This window comes from Oncorhynchus masou, chromosome 28 (assembly GCF_036934945.1).
Source record: "Oncorhynchus masou masou isolate Uvic2021 chromosome 28, UVic_Omas_1.1, whole genome shotgun sequence".
In the NCBI taxonomy this organism is placed as follows: Eukaryota; Metazoa; Chordata; class Actinopteri; order Salmoniformes; family Salmonidae; genus Oncorhynchus; species Oncorhynchus masou.
This window is the reverse complement of record NC_088239.1, coordinates 13,180,159-13,197,257: the sequence shown is the minus strand read 5'-3', so window position 1 is coordinate 13,197,257 and position 17,099 is coordinate 13,180,159. Positions and strand designations below refer to the sequence as shown.

Sequence of the window (17,099 nt, the reverse complement as noted above, 5' to 3'; positions counted from 1 at the left end):
GTGGGTGCTGTCTGGCTGCTCTTTGGACCCGACCTGGCCTTTGGCGTGGAGCAACATAACATAAGAACAACCATTAATAATCAATGAACCCCTCATTTCTTTCAAACTAATACAGCAGTACAGTAGATTTATCATAAGATGTACAAAGCAAAGTTGTTTTTTTTAATACAGCATTTAAAGGAAAATTGCAGAAAAATAGTTCATTTTACAACTATATACCACCAGTGATTTATTTATTGAAAGTATTTTCTTCATTTTATTAATCAGTGTACTGCAGTTTACAGTAGAATATCCCAAATTCCAATTTGAAATGCCATTCCTGAACAATGACCATATTAGGCAAAGGGCTCACGTAACGACGTTGACGAGCACCGCGCCCGACCAACGCAACTTCCTTTCTACTCCGTACACTCAAGATGGCATCGGTAGGTGAAAAGAGCTCGACAGAAAACCCTTCTTATCATTGTTAATTTCACTTTATTTAACAAAATGTGCACCACTTTACATTATACACCAATATGTATTTCAGGGGTTATGTGATTAAGTAAAGCAAGCGACTACTCGCCATTCATTAGGCAGCAAGGCTAAGCTAGCTAGGCTTGCATAAGGTTAGCTAGCTAGCAGTACACGTGTTCAGTTTATAAGTTATCATTACTGTAAATCAGCGTTTGTCAAACTCTGTCTTGGGGACTCCAAAGGGGTGCACATTATGGCTTAACACTACACAGGCAAAGCTGCGTGAAGATGAATTGAGTTGGTGGTGCTGATAAGTGATAATGATGCATTCTATCACCGGATTTGCCGAGTGGTATACAGTTAAGTTTTTGTTTTATTTTTAGAATTTAAACAGATGGGGGTTAATCTGAACAGGGTCCAGACGAATTTGGCCTTTTTAAAAACCCTTTTCAAGCTATTCTAATTAATTTAGGCCTACATGACCGGAGACTTAATACTACACAAGAGTGGCTAATCTGACACTCAAAACTACCTAGGCCCAGATTACCAAAAGCATTTTAAACTATATTAATTGTTAGAACCATAGGATCTTATAATTTTAAGATTACAATTTAGCCTTAGCCCAGATTCCCAAAAGCATTCTATGGTCAAGACCTGGTCCAGGGCCAATAAAAAGGGAGACACAAATGAGTGTCACAGCTGTCTAAGGCACTGCAGTACCTGGTTCGAATCCAGGCTGCATAACATCCAGTCAGGATTGGGAGTTCCCGTAGGGTGGCACACAATTGGTTCAGAGTTGTTAAAAAGTACAACATTAGGAGGAAATAAATATTATAGGTTACTAAATCAACTTTCCAGCGATACCGACTCACCCAATGAAGATAGAAGGCTACGCATATTCATGCTCACCATACCAGTGATGGTCTCAATGTAGGCCTAAACTACTTTGAAAAAGCAGTGCGGTTCATCAGTTGAGGGGGAAAAAATGTAACTTCAACTGGCAAATTAGTCTTTTCACCAGTTGTAATTTGCTTTCCAAACATATTTCCTGCGATTGTATTTTTAAAGGGCTTTATCTATTCACTGACAGCGTGATGAGAAGTACAAAAATGCCATTTAAGTCAGGGCTGACAGCCATTTTCAGCATACCCATGACTTTACCAGTCAAATTACCAGGGTGAGGTTCCAAACCCTTCCCAGCTAGCACATTTGTTTCCTTGAGAAAGTTGTGGGCACATACGTTTTTGGTTTCCCATTGGTTCTGGGAACAAAGCCATACGTTTCCTGACCGTTTAAAAAAAATATATTTTTTAATGTTCGGATAACGGAAGTGGAAAACAGCCAGTTTAGGGAATGTACATTTTTAGGTTGCAGGGAGGTTCTGAGACTGTTTTCCTGGGAGGTTTTATTAATGTCAAGTTTTGATTATTTGAATCAGCTGTGTAGTGCTAGTCCTAAAACCAAAATGTGCAGCCCTCGGTCCACCCCAGCACTGAGTTTGAGAAACGCTCTAAAGTAATTACCGAGCATAGATTCAAGAGGTTTTCCCCAATGTAAAATATGTGTTTACTTTATAGGTATACATTAGATTGAGGAATGCCTGTCATGGCGATCAGAATCATTCCTGTCGTTTATATTTCTATGATCTGAATGCCATGGTTGTTTTCCCTAGCTAAAGCAGAAGAAACAGACTGTGGTCAAGAGGACCAAGAGGGGGGTGTCCTGGAAGTTCACCCTGGACCTGACCCACCCTGTGGAGGACGGCATTTTGGACTCGGCCAACTTCGTAAGTTACCGGCCCTGCTTTGCCTGACACCACCTCCTCTTCCTCATCATTAAGCAGGCTGGGGATATTATACTTTATTATTGTGTTGTGTTTGCCTAACTCTGTGTGTGGACTAGGGTTCCATTCCCTAGCTCAAACCCTAGGGTTCTCTTCCCTAGTGTCACTGTGCTCTGTCCAACAGGAAACATTCCTCAAAGAGAGGGTAAAGGTCAACGGCAAGACAGGAAATCTGGCGAATGTAATTGAGATCGCCCGCCTGAAGAACAAGATCAACGTCACGTCACAGAAGCAGTTCTCTAAGAGGTGGGCTGTTGGTGTCCGTAGTCTACTACTCAGCATGCCTTGTTAACCAGGAGTAGGTTTGAGAAACACCCTGGTCTCTACCCTTTAGGACAGATCTGAAGTGTTCTCCCCTTCTTTGACGTCAAACTCATTATCCTCTCCCATTTGTCCACAGGTACCTGAAATACCTGACCAAGAAGTACCTGAAGAAGAACAACCTCCGTGATTGGTTGAGAGTCGTGGCGTCAGACAAGGAGACCTACGAGCTGAGATACTTCCAGATCAGCCAGGAAGAGGAGGAGTCAGACAATGACGAGTAGAACCAAGCTCCGCACACCTGCCCCAGCATGTAGGACTGGAGACTGGCCGGTCCCACACACGTGTCACCTGCGTGTGAGGGAAAGTAGTTTGAGAGACCTTTCTTTTTTTCAGGGGATGGACTGCAAACTTTAGTGTGTTTCATCATGAGCTGGAGTCTTGGTAGGATAATAAATGAGATCAACAAAACAGTCATGGTGTGTTCTGCCCGTTTATTTTGTGGGTGCATGACATTCAATGAAGTATGAGTTTCGGTGTGGATTAAGTGTCACAGAATTTCTCAGATGACCATCACAGGTGTAATTCCCAGTATGTCCACATGATGTCACCAGGGGCTGAGTCTACTGTGTCCTGTTGTATTGTTATACAGTGTGCAAATCAGCACGGCTAACAGCAATGCTGGCTAAACCGGAAGTTTAAAAAAATAACCTCGACGACGCACTGCTCTTAGAATATGGAGTACGGGATTATCATCCTGTAACCAGAGCATGAACCCTACTCCTATATGATCTTTACTATACCCCACCTCCAGTGTACCCCAGGTGGCAGATAGCCTAGTGGTTTTAGCGTTGGGCCAGTAACCGAAAGGTTGCTGGGTCGAATCCCTGAGCCGACGAGGTAAAAATCTCATTCAGGCCTTGAAGGCAGTTAAACCAATTTGTCCATAACTGACTTGCCTAGTTAAAAAGAATAGTCTGCAGCCAGGGGGGCTTTCAGTTCATTTGAACGTTTGCTACGTTGAGGAATGGTTTGTACTGAAGGACTGAAGTTCACTATAATCCAAACAAGTCTTTCTGACCAACTTAACTGTTTCTAAATGTAATGTTTTGGTAGCAGTAGTCTGGGCTGAGTCAGTGTTTTTACTCTGTTATTGTCTGCCTAGTTTGAGTTTCCTTAATCTTATGTTATATAATCTTGGCTGATGTCAAAATGGTTGTGAATGTTTTATATTTCCAGGTTTTGTTTTCCCTTTCATCTGTGTGGGTGTCCTTCAGTACAAACCGTTCCTCAACTTGGCAAACGTTCAAACGAACTGAAAGCACCCCTGGTTTGTTAGGTGTTTCTTGAGTGTGTGTGGATGCATGGGTGTCTCTGGGTTTGTTCTCGCCCCCTCATCAACTCTCATCTGCAGTGGATAAAACACTGCCGTAGGAATGCCCAGTGCCCATTTCACCCTGAATGACCCTGAAAATGCACAGTAGTGTATGTTTTCCTGTCTTTGTCCATGTCTCTGTGTGCTTCTACTGACTCTCAGTGTGTCTGCTTTATATTGCAGGGAACTGTGTATGTTATTCTCCCTGAGACTGATTAGTCAGGCTGCAGGTAGGTAACCTGGCCTGTTCTGTCAGATGACAAGCAGATTACAGCAACGATACAATACTGGAGTAGCTATAAAACTGTCAGACCATACCTAGCCCTATACCCCAGCCCACATGATCCTAAACCCATTATACCCCAGCCCACATGATCCTAAACCCATTATACCCCAGCCCACATGATCCTAAACCCATTATACCCCAGCCCACATGATCCTAAACCCATTATACCCCAGCCCACATGATCCTAAACCCATTATACCCCAGCCCACATGATCCTATACCCATTATACCCCAGCCCACATGATCCTATACCCATTATACCCCAGCCCACATGATCCTAAACCCATTATACCCCAGCCCACATGATCCTAAACCCAATATACCCCAGCCCACATGATCCTAAACCCATTATACCCCAGCCCACATGATCCTAAACCCATTATACCCCAGCCCACATGATCCTAAACCCATTATACCCCAGCCCACATGATCCTAAACCCATTATACCCCAGCCCTCAACGGTCAACACCACAAAAATAACCTGGAGAAGAGAGGAGGATGATTAAGTATTAGCCCATCTCCAGCTTAAACTCCTCTCCCCCATCATCTCTGTTCCTTAGATCTCTCATCTCTGCTAACACCACATCCACTGCTCTCAGGGGTCTTCAATCTCTCATCTCTGCTAACACCACATCCACTGCTCTCAGGGGTCTTAGATCTCTCATCTCTGCTAACACCACATCCACTGCTCTTAGGGGTCTTAGATCTTTGTCTCTGCTAACACCACAACTGCTCTCAGGGGTCTTAGATCTATTGTCTCTGCTAACACCACATCCACTGCTCTCAGGGTCTTAGATCTATTGTCTCTGCCAACACCACATCCACTGCTCTCAGGGGTCTTAGATCTATTGTCTCTGCTAACACCACATCCACTGCTGGGATCCCCTGGTTCCAGGCCTGTGGGATCTAATATGAGAGGGCTGTTGATTAAATGAGGCCAGTCGAAATCACATTTCTCGGGGTATAGTGGTGCAGTTAACCATTGACTGACTGAGTCTCTCCTCCCTATAGATAACACACACCTGCCTCATTCCCAGGTTTCATACGGTACAGCTGGACACACACCACCCAGGCTGGCTCCTTGGTGATGAATAATAGACTTGCCTCTGATCACATGGACTGGCTACTGAATAATTTACCCCCTTCTCTCCCTTCGACCTCCTCTTTCACCTCCTCCCAGTCCGGCCTTGGCTGCTCTCTCTTTCTCTGCAGTAAACATGGAACCGAGGTAAAGCTTCTGTATCTGCTCATTCTCCTGGGGAAAGCACCAAACAGGTGAGTGTTTATTCTGTGTCCTGTATGTGCATTCATTTACATATGTGTTGAAAGACAGAGATGTACTGTGTTATTCACCTGTCTATTGTGGTCTCGCCTCTCGCCTGTCCGTCAGTCACCTGTTCGTTAGTTACTTCTCCGTCAGTCACCTGTCCGTCAGTCACCTGTTCGTTAGTTACTAGTCCGTCAGTCACCTGTCCGTCAGTCACCTGTCCGTCAGTCACCTGTTCGTTAGTTACTTGTCCGTCAGTCACCTGTCCGTCAGTCACCTGTTCGTTAGTTACTTGTCCGTCAGTCACCTGTCCGTCAGTCACCTGTCCGTCAGTCACCTGTTCGTTAGTTACTTGTCCGTCAGTCACCTGTCTGTCAGTCACCTGTCCGTCAGTCACCTGTCTGTCAGTCACCTGTCCGTCAGTCACCTGTCTGTCAGTCACCTGTCTGTCAGTCACCTGTCTGTCAGTCACCTGTCCGTCAGTCACCTGTCTGTCAGTCACCTGTCTGTCAGTCACCTGTCCGTCAGTCACCTGTCTGTCAGTCACCTGTCTGTCAGTCACCTGTCTGTCAGTCACCTGTCTGTCAGTCACCTGTCTGTCAGTCACCTGTCCATCAGTCACTTGTCTGTCAGTCACCTGTCCATCAGTCACTTGTCTGTCAGTCACATGTCCATCAGTCACTTGTCTGTCAGTCACCTGTCTGTCAGTCACATGTCAGTATGTCACCTGTCCATCAGTCACTTGTCTGTCAGTCACCTGTCTGCCAGTCACATGTCCGTCAGTCACCTGTCTGTCAGTCACCTGTCTGTCAGTCACCTGTCTGTCAGTCACCTGTCTGTCAGTCACCTGTCTGTCAGTCACATGTCAGTATGTCACCTGTCCATCAGTCACCTGTGGGTTCTTTATCGTGAAGCTGCAGCCTACATATGGAAACCAATTTTTTTATTGATATGTTTAATTTAAATTTGTTCCTCAGGGAAATGTATCTTGTTTAAATAAGTAACTTAATGTTACTGTCAGTAGTGTAGGTTATAGATGTACAGAGAGGGTAGTTTGTTGTCTGTCGGCTGAAGTTGGTGTAGTTCTCCACTGTGATGTGGGATCAGGTGCTGTCTGATGAATATTTTAGAGGGAGTCTCGCTCTAGTGAGAGAGGAGAAAAGGTGACGCCTTTATGTTCTAGTGTTACTTACAGGTGTACCTACAGGCATACGTACCTACAGGCATACGTACCTACAGGCATACGTACCTACAGGCATACGTACCTACAGGCATACGTACCTACAGGCATACGTACCTACAGGCATATATGTACCTACAGTCATATGTACCTACAGGCATACGTACCTACAGGCATACGTACCTACAGGCATACGTACCTACAGGCATATATGTACCTACAGGCATATATGTACCTACAGGCATATATGTACCTACAGGCATACGTACCTACAGGCATACGTACCTACAGGCATACGTACCTACAGGCATACGTACCTACAGGCATACGTACCTACAGGCATACGTACCTACAGGCATATATGTACCTACAGTCATATGTACCTACAGGCATACGTACCTACAGGCATACGTACCTACAGGCATATATGTACCTACAGTCATATGTACCTACAGGCATACGTACCTACAGGCATACGTACCTACAGGCATACGTACCTACAGGCATATATGTACCTACAGGCATACGTACCTACAGGCATACGTACCTACAGGCATACGTACCTACAGGCATACGTACCTACAGGCATATATGTACCTACAGGCATACGTACCTACAGGCATACATGTACCTACAGGCATATATGTACCTACAGTCATATGTACCTACAGGCATACGTACCTACAGGCATACGTACCTACAGGCATATATGTACCTACAGGCATATGTACCTACAGGCATATATGTACCTACAGGCATACGTACCTACAGTCATATGTACCTACAGGCATACATACCTACAGGCATACGTACCTACAGGCATACGTACATACAGGCATATATGTACCTACAGGCATACGTACCTACAGTCACAAAGTATTAACTTAAGGGGGCTGAATAATTTTGCACACCCAATTCTTCAGTTTTTGATTTGTTAAAAAAGTTTGAAATATCCAATAAATGTCGTTCCACTTCATGATTGTGTCCCACTTGTTGTTGATTTTTCACAAAAAAATACCGTTTTATATCTTTATGTTTGAAGCATGAAATGTGGCAAAAGGTCGCAAAGTTCAAGGGGGCCGAATACTTTCGCAAGCCACTGTACCTACAGGCGTACATACCTACAGGCTTACCTACAATATTACCTACAGGCATACGTACCTACAGGCATACGTACCTACAGGCGTACATACCTACATTCTTACCTACAGGCGTAAGTACCTACAGGCTTACCTACAGGCATACGTACCTACATTCTTACCTACAGGCGTACCTACAGTATTACCTACAGGCATACGTACCTACAGGCTTACCTACAGGCGTAACTACAGGCGTAACTACAGTATTACCTACAGGCATACGTACCTACAGGCGTACCTACAGGCGTACATACCTACATTCTTACCTACAGGCGTAAGTACCTACAGGCTTACCTACAGGCATACGTACCTACATTCTTACCTACAGGCGTACCTACAGTATTACCTACAGGCATACGTACCTACAGGCATACGTACCTACAGGTTTACTTACAGGCTTAATGCTATCACCTGTGTTCAGCACTCACTGTCTGCCCGCCAATCTGTCTAACATTTACAACAACACATTATTTTTCTGTCTTTACAGAGACCTCAGAGCAAAACTCCAACTCCAGAACAGTGTGGACTGAAGCTGGCATGGATACTCTCTGACACAGAGACAGACAGAGACAGACAGAGAGACAGACCGAGAGACAGAGACAAATGAGAGGGAAATAGTGATAAAGGAATAGGAGGAAACACACACACCCATCCCGTTCCCACCGCTATGGCAGAATGGCTGAGGCGTGTGTCCTGGGGAGATGCATGGTACAGCCTGTACTCCCGCCTGCTCAGGACCAAACCTGTGGGTAGGATGGGTCAGGGGTCAGAGGTCAGCGACGATATCACAGAGGTAGGGGGGCTGGCTAGGGTCCTGACGACAGCTGACCTGGTGTCGCTAGGGGTGGGGAGCTGCGTTGGGACAGGGATGTACGTGGTTGCCGGGCTGGTTGCTAAGGAGATGGCGGGGCCAGGAGTGATCCTGTCCTTCATCATCGCTGCTGTGGCTTCTATACTGTCAGGTCAGAGACACGCACATATACACACACACACACATACAGTGGGGCAAAAAAGTATTTAGTCAGCCTCCAATTGTGCAAGTTCTCCCACTTAAAAAGATGAGAGAGGCTTGTAATTTTCATCATAGGTACACTTCAACTATGACAGACAAAATGAGAAAAGAAAATCCAGAATATCGCATTGTAGGATTTTTAATGAATTTATTTGCAAATTATGGTGGAAAATAAGTATTTGGTCAATAACAAAAGTTTATCTCAATACTTTGTTATATACCCTTTGTTGGAAATGACAGAGGTCAAACGTTTTCTGTAAGTCTTCACAAGGTTTTCACACACTGTTGCTGGTATTTTGGCCCATTCCTCCATGCAGATCTCCTCTAGAGCAGTGATGTTTTGGGGCTGTTGCTGGGCAACACAGACTTTCAACTCCCTCCAAAGATTTTTTATGGCCCAGCGTCGTCCGGGTTAGGGAGGGCTTGGCGGTAGGGTTATCCTTGACTCATCGCGCACCATCGACTCCTGTGGCGGGCCGGGCTCAGTGCACGCTAACCAAGGTTGCCAGGTGCACGGTGTTTCCTCCGACACATTGGTGCGGCTGGCTTCCGGGTTGGAGGCGCGCTGTGTTAAGAAGCAGTGTGGCTTGGTTGGGTTGTGTATCGGAGGACGCATGACTTTCAACCTTTGTCTCTCCCGAGCCCGTACTGGAGTTGTAGCGATGAGACAAGATAGTAGCTACTAAAAACATTTGGATACAACGAAAAAGGGGTCAAATAAAAAAATATATATATTTTAAAAATCCTACAATGTGATTTTCTGGATTTTTTCCCCCTCATTTTGTCTGTCATAGTTGAAGTGTACCTATGATGAAAATTACAGGCCTCTCATCTTTTTAAGTGGGAGAACTTGCACAATTGGTGGCTGACTAAATACTTTTTTGCCCCACTGTATATGTGTTTGTAGTAGTTTGACATGTATGTGTGTTTAACCTGGGTCAATTGTGTGTCTCTCTTCCAGGTGTATGTTATGCAGAGTTTGGCGTGCGTGTCCCTAAGACAACTGGGTCAGCCTACACCTACAGCTATGTCACAGTGGGGGAGTGTACAGCCTTTTTCATTGGCTGGAATCTGATCCTGGAGTACCTAATTGGTACTGCAGCCGGGGCGTCGGCTCTCAGCAGCATGTTTGACTCGCTGGCCAATCACAGCATCTCGAGCTACATGATAACACACCTGGGGACACTCAGAGGCCTGGGTGAGTGAGTGAGTGAGTGTGTGTGTGTGTGTGTGTGTGTGTGTGTGTGTGTGTGTGTGTGTGTGTGTGTGTGTGTGTGTGTGTGTGTGTGTGTGTGTGTGTGTGTTTGTGTGCCTATAATCTCCCCTCCCCCTGCAGGTAAAGGGGAGGAGTCGTACCCTGACGTCCTGGCCATGGCCATATCGCTGGTTGTCACGGTAATCGTGGCATTAGGGGTTCGTAACTCGGTAGGGTTGAATAACGTTCTGAACATGGTCAACCTGGTGGTGTGGTGCTTCCTGATCATCTCTGGACTCTTCTTTCTCTCCGCTGACAACTGGGAGGCGGGAAACTTCCTGCCCTACGGATGGTCCGGGGTAAGAGATACGCTCAGCTGAACCAAGTCAAAGGCGAATGCACAGGCACACACACACAACAGCATTCACCGAGACACACACACACACAAACACATTAACCTCTCTCTGATGTGTGTGTGTGTACCAGGTGATGAAGGGAGCGGCCACTTGTTTCTATGCCTTCATAGGGTTTGACATCATCGCTACGACAGGAGAAGAAGCCAAGAGTCCCAACACCTCTATACCCTATGCTATTACTGCTAGTCTGATCACCTGTCTGACTGCATACGTCTCTGTGAGTACACACACATCTCCATCCTCCCTGCTGTTACTGCCTTCATTATTACGTGTGTGTGTGGTATTAATGTGTGTATCCCTCCCTAGGTGTCGGTGGTCCTGACTCTGATGGTTCCTTATGACCTGATCGATGGTTCAGCTCCACTGATGGAGATGTTTGCAGTGCATGGCTTCCTGCCGGGGAAATACATAGTGGCTGTAGGGTCTATAGCTGGCCTCACTGTCAGTCTAATGGGCTCCCTGTTCCCCATGCCCAGGGTCATATACGCTATGGCTAGAGACGGACTGCTCTTCAGGTGAACAGCACATGCACACAGGCATGGACACACACACACACAGACTAATGTTATGAAGATGAATGTTCACTAAATGGTAGTAATGTGTGTTTATTCCTGTGTGTGTGTGCAGGTTCCTGGCTAACGTCTCTCCGTACACTCACACTCCAGCAGTAGCGTGTCTGGTGTCTGGCTGTCTGGCTGCTCTCATGTCTCTCCTTGTCTCCCTGCAAGATCTCATAGAGATGATGTCTATAGGAACACTACTGGCTTACACCTTGGTCAGTGTGTGTGTCCTGCTGCTGCGCTACCAGCCCGACACAGACACACACAACTTCCTGCCTGGGGAGGGAGAGGAGGGGCCTAGGCAGAAAGAGGGCGTGATGGCGGAATGCGATGACGGAACTCTGCCCACCAACGATGACCAGATGTTGATTGGAGGAGCAGACTCATCGACCTTTGACCCTGACAGCTCCGGCTACCAATCGAGCGGTGTTGCAGGTGAACCTGGCGACTCTGGCAGCTTCCACACCGGCCCCTCCTCGTTGTTGAAGAGGGTTCTAGGTAATCGTTACTCCACCCTGCGTGTTCGCCTGGGAATCCCTGACGCCTCGGCCCGTCCCACCCCGTCCTCCGGTCGCATGGTGACACGCTGCACCCTCCTCCTCTTCCTCCTCTCCTTCCTCCTCTGGGCCACTGTCATCTTCGGCGTGGAGCGAGGGACCGGAGTGGGCTCGGCCGTGTCAGGTATCGTAGCGACACTATTGGCGGGCAAAATAGCAACCGTACTGGTGGTGATCGTGCGCCAGCCTGAGAGTGGGCGGATCCTGCCCTACATGGCGCCGTGCGTGCCGTTTGTCCCTGCAGTGGCCATCTTGGTAAACTCCTACCTGATGCTGAAACTGTCGCCGCTCACCTGGGCACGCTTCGCTGTCTGGTGCACTCTGGGTTAGTTACACTTAATCTAGTCACTTCCTTCATGTGGAGAAGAGAGCCTCCTCTCTCCCCCCTCTCCTCTCTCCCTATCCTCCTCCTCTCCCCCTCCTCTCTCCCCTCTCTCCCTCTACCCTCCTCCCTCCCCGCTCTCATATCTCCCACTCCTCTCTCCCTCTACCCTCCTCCCTCTCTCCCTTTACCCTCCTCTCTCCCTCTACCCTCCTCTCTCCCCCTCTCTCTCCCTCTCCCCCTCCTCTCTCTCCCTCTACCCTCCTCCCTCTCTCCCTCTACCCTCCTCTTTCCCCCCCTCTCTCCCTCTACCCTCCTCTCTCCCCCTCTCTCCCTCTACCCTCCTCTTAACCCCTCTTCTCTCTCCCTCTACCCTACTTTTACCCCCTCTCTTCCTCTACCCTCCTTTCTCCCCCTCTCCCCCTCTACCCTCCTCTTACCCCCTCCTCTCTCCCTCTAACCTCTTCTCTCTCCTCTCTCCCTCTACCCTCCTCTTACCCCCCTCCCCCTCTCCTCTCTCCCCCTACCCTCCTCTTACCCACTATCCCCCTCTCTCTCCCCCTCTCCCCTCCTCTCTCCCCCCTCCTCTCTCCCCCCTCCTCTTCCCCCTTCCTCTCCCCCTCTCTCCCTCCCCCTCCTCTCTCCCCCTCCTCTCCCCCTCCTCTCTCCCCCTCTCCTCTCTCCCCCTCTTCTCTCCCCCTCCTCTCTCCCTCTACCCCCCTCTGCCCCTCCCTCTCTCCCCCTCTGCCCCTCCTCTCTCCCCTCTCCCCCATCCCTCTCCCCCTCTCCTCTCTCCCCTCTTCCCCTCCTCTCTCCCTCTACCCTCCTCTTACCCCCTTTGCCCCTCCTCTCTCCCTCTCTCCCCCTCCTCTCTCCCTCTACCCTCCTGTAGTATCTCCTTATCTTTCCATACATCTGCTCCTCTCTTTCCTTCCTCTATCCTCTTTCTAGGTGTACTGATCTACGGTTGCTATGGGATGTGATATTATTATGGTCTGTCTCTCTAGGTATACTGATCTACGGTTGCTATGGGATATGGAACAGCTCTTTGGAGATCAGCACCAGAGAGGAACAGGCTCACGCCAGCACCTACCAGCGCTATGATGACCACCTTGACGACACCTTCTCCCCTGACAATGACCTTGACCCCCAGGACAACCAGGAAGAGGGGCGCTACCAGGGCTGGTCAGCGGAGAAGGGCTACCACTACCAACAGCAAAACCAGGATCAGAACCAGGATCCGGAGGGTGACCAGTACCAAAACCACTATCAAGATGGGAATCAAGATGGCAACCAGTACCAGGATGGCTCCCAGTACCAGAACCAGTCAGGTTATCAGTCCGGCCCTCAGGGCTCCTCTATGGGATCCAGGGGAAGAACCAATCAGGGCTACACAGATCCACAGGAACCCGGGGGCTCCTCTTGTGATTGACAGCTGCAGTAGAACACACCTACTTCCTGTTTCACTAGAGGAGCTAGAGGAGAGGAAGGGCAGAGGGCTCCTGAATCCCTCATCAAGCCCCACACCATAGGCACTTAAGTAGACCTGAGAGGACAGGAGAAGTGAGCTATATGGCAACCATTCCACCTGGTCTAACACTGCATTATAAACATACATACAACATGCTGTGTTTAAAATCAATCAATCTATCTATCCGAGAGTGAATCAATTATACAGGAGCAAACATGCTCTTATACTACCTATTAGTCTGACTCCACTGGTGTGACATTGTACATGGATGAGTTGGTTAGTAAATATTTAAGATTATTTTGTTTTAAGAGTGTGATCATTCAAAAAAGAAAGTATTTATTGTTGAGTCAGAGTGTGTAAATGTGTGCAGAAAGAATGATCTGTGTTTTGCTGTTGTCTGATAAACTGTCAATAAAACAAATACATCTGAGAGAACACCTGTCTCTGTTCCCTTACTACACTAAAACACTGGAACACCAGAATACTAGGACACTAAAACACTAGAACACCAGAACACTAGGACACTAGAACACTAGAACACTAGGACACTAGAACACTAGAACACTAGAACACCAGAATACTAGGACACTAAAACACTAGAACACTAGAACACCAGAACACTAGAACACTAGTGGTGTAGAAGGAGGTTATGGAATTCCAGTGAACAGGGAAAAAGTTGAGGAGGGTGGTGTTCACCTGGCCAGCTTCCTGTCTTGCAGGATGTGAGGTCATGGTCCTCAGGATGAGGTCATGGTCATGAAGACAAGCCAGCCATGTGGATGTGTCAATCACAAATTATTGCAGCTCATAATCCTTTTTAACATTCTTTCTCACACGTTGGCGCTCTTGGCGTGGTTGCCTGTGATTACAGTGGTAGCAGTAGCGTAGCAGTAGCGGAGGGGTTGATGGGTGTGGTGGCGCCCCCTGCCTGTCTGGAGTAGTAGTAGCTGCTCTCTTGCCACTAGAGGTTCCCCAAGTGGTTGTCACCATGGCAACACAGAATCATAGTGCTCCCCAGGAGACAGAGGGCGGAGCCGATCCATCCAGCATACAGTGAGATGCCGAATTACAACAGACCCTCCTCTGCATGAGCACCAATAGCAAACCAGATAGTTGACACCAATCCACAGAGCGCTGGAAAGAGATAGGGTGGAGAGAAAGAGAGTTGGTTATTGTCCACCAGCTGCTCGGTCCCTGTCACAAGGCTTCTGACATGGCCTTCCTGTCCCACACAGGAAGCACTTTCCAGGTTAGAGAGAGGGTGATATGAGATGGTCCCGCAGCATCCCATAGCCTGACACAGCATCATTAGTCAATATAGGATTATTATAAGTTGTGTGGAATGTTTGTGTCTGTGTGTGAACGTCTCACTTCCCCATGACGAAGATGAGCGAGCCCCCCAACATGGCACAGCGTAGTTTGATAGCGGGGATCTCATGTCCTAGACCTAGCCTGATGCAGGGCATGACACGCACACACACCCTCACTGCACAACATGTCTGGATGTCTGCTGGAGGGGGAGGGGAAAGGTAGCGATAGAGACTTTTATATTCAGATGTTTTTTTAAATAACACGAGATATGGTACGGTTTTCTAGAAGTCTATGGAATCTGCAGGTGGACTACAGATGTGGTTAGAGGCAAATTCCTTCAACCACACACACACACACACACACACACCTGGTAATGTGAGGATCTGGTCAAGCTCGATACACTAGCAGAACCCGGAGCATGTGGCCTTGCGCTCCCGGCTTATCCATGCGCACACGTGTAGTCGCAGGTGCGCACACTTTCATTGGTGGTTGTGGTGATGATGAAGCCTACCAAGCTGGCCACGCTCCCACTCAGCTGTCTGCACACATGCTCTATAGAATGTACTGTCAAAAATACATTACTTTTTTTCAGGGGGAAAAACTGAACCGTCACAAAATATGGGAAAAATATACATATAGATAAAAATTCACTAATAAATTAACCAATTAAAATGTCAAATGTATCATTCATTAAATTCTTAATAAAAATCTGGAGAAATGATACATCTCTGTATAGTATATATATATATATGTAGAAACCTTGAAGTGTCGAACTATGAAAATAAATAGTTACAATCTAAAAAGGCTAAAAAGCAAAATTTTTGTTAAAATGTCAGTTGATATGTCAGTAAAAAGTAAGGTGGACTAGGGGGACAATAGGGGACATTTATTGTCCCCCACAATGACATTGGGAAGGGGACTGTGGATCTGTCTAGTGTTTACCAAATTACATTTTATTGTCCCCCACAATGACATCGGGAAGGGGACTGTGGATCTGTGTCTAGTGTTTACCAAATTACATTTTATTGGCCAGATGGTGGCACTACAATAAGAGATTGAAAATGCACATTTTAAAAGGTCACGCCCCTCACCCAGTTAATACTAAGGTCATGAAATTCGCTACATCGATACGCCATGATGGATTTTTCACCATTTAGAATTTTGTGAAAAACACTTAAAACGCTACTCTTCTGGTACCGAATGACTGATTTGCACGAAACTTGATATGGACAAAGATCTTTCAAAGCAATATTTTACAGACTAGTACCTCAAATAAAATGGCCGCTATTGACCAATTGTCACGTGTGCTCCCTCTCCGGCCTTTAGGTCACCAGGCTGCTTGTTTACGGCGCACACCTGTTCTCAGCGTTAAGCGCATTTGAGCATAATGACACTCACCTGGACTCCATCACTTCCTTGATTACCTGCCCTATATATGTCACTCCCTTTTGTTCATTCCCCAGTTGTCATTGTTTCTGTTTCTTGTCCTTGTGTGGTTCGTATAAATGTTCCATTTATTTAGAACACTTACTCCCTGAACTTGCGTCCCGACTCTCAGCGCATGTCATTATGCCAATAAACATTTAGTTGGTTGTGGCCTGGCACATACATGCATATAAATCAGTCAAGGATGTTCGCATTGTAGTTGGTAAACATGTTGCAAACACTGTCAAGACTCAACCTGCAAAACAATTCATATTGACCACACGGTGGCGCTATAGCAGGCACAAGTTTATATCTCTTGATCGGTTTGACTCAGAATGATGAAATTTGGCACAAATGCTCAGGGACATACGTCTAGCTAACCCGTGTGATATCTCAGACACTACTGGCCTGATTTTGATGAGTGAATGATACGTCTTGCAATAGAGATTCACCATTTACAAAATTACACTGATTGGCCCAAGGAGGGAGCTGCAGCATTCGAGGAGGACGACATGTTTACTGTTACCTTGTTTTGATTAAATATGCCTATTATGGTGAAATTATAATTATTGACAACACTATATTAGGCAACATAAATTGGTTAAACCACATTTCATGACCATGGGATCAATTAATCAATATTCATACTTTAAGGTGCAATATGCAGAAATCGCTCCACTATTTCCTGGTTGCTAAAATTCTAATAAATCGCCTAATTTCAGTTTATGTGACACAGTTTATGTGACAAAGCAACCAATTATAATGTAGAGAATCATTGTACCATATAGACCACTGTGAAATATATTTTCCATAAAAATATTGTATTTTCAGCTGTTTAAAGTTGGGGTACAAAACAAAGCAAAAGGAGCAAAAACAAACTGTTAGAACAGGAAGCATAGAAAGAGCGGATAATTGAATATGTTCAGACATACAAAATTACCCTAATTTACTAAACATCAGTCCTTATTTAACAATGCTTACCTACCTATAAAAAGCCATTGAAGCAGACCTAAAGTCATTTTT

At 46.5% G+C, this 17,099-nt stretch overlaps 2 protein-coding genes across 2 annotated transcripts; both read left to right on the top strand.

Moving 5' to 3' along the window:
* Positions 1–347: 347 nt before the first annotated feature.
* Positions 348–3,037, top strand: rpl22l1 (ribosomal protein L22-like 1). Its single transcript, XM_064941251.1, has 4 exons — positions 348–425; positions 2,129–2,242; positions 2,424–2,545; positions 2,700–3,037. The coding sequence occupies exons 1-4, from the start codon at positions 417–419 to the stop codon at positions 2,842–2,844; spliced, it is 390 nt and encodes a 129-aa protein (XP_064797323.1). The 5' UTR covers positions 348–416; the 3' UTR covers positions 2,845–3,037.
* A 5,437-nt stretch (positions 3,038–8,474) lies between these two features.
* On the top strand, positions 8,475–13,766 carry LOC135518518 (probable cationic amino acid transporter). Its single transcript, XM_064943688.1, has 7 exons — positions 8,475–8,769; positions 9,781–10,017; positions 10,156–10,373; positions 10,501–10,647; positions 10,737–10,945; positions 11,058–11,872; positions 12,877–13,766. Exons 1-7 carry the CDS (start codon positions 8,475–8,477, stop codon positions 13,299–13,301), a joined length of 2,346 nt encoding a protein of 781 aa, XP_064799760.1. The 3' UTR covers positions 13,302–13,766.
* The last annotated feature ends 3,333 nt before the right edge of the window (positions 13,767–17,099 follow it).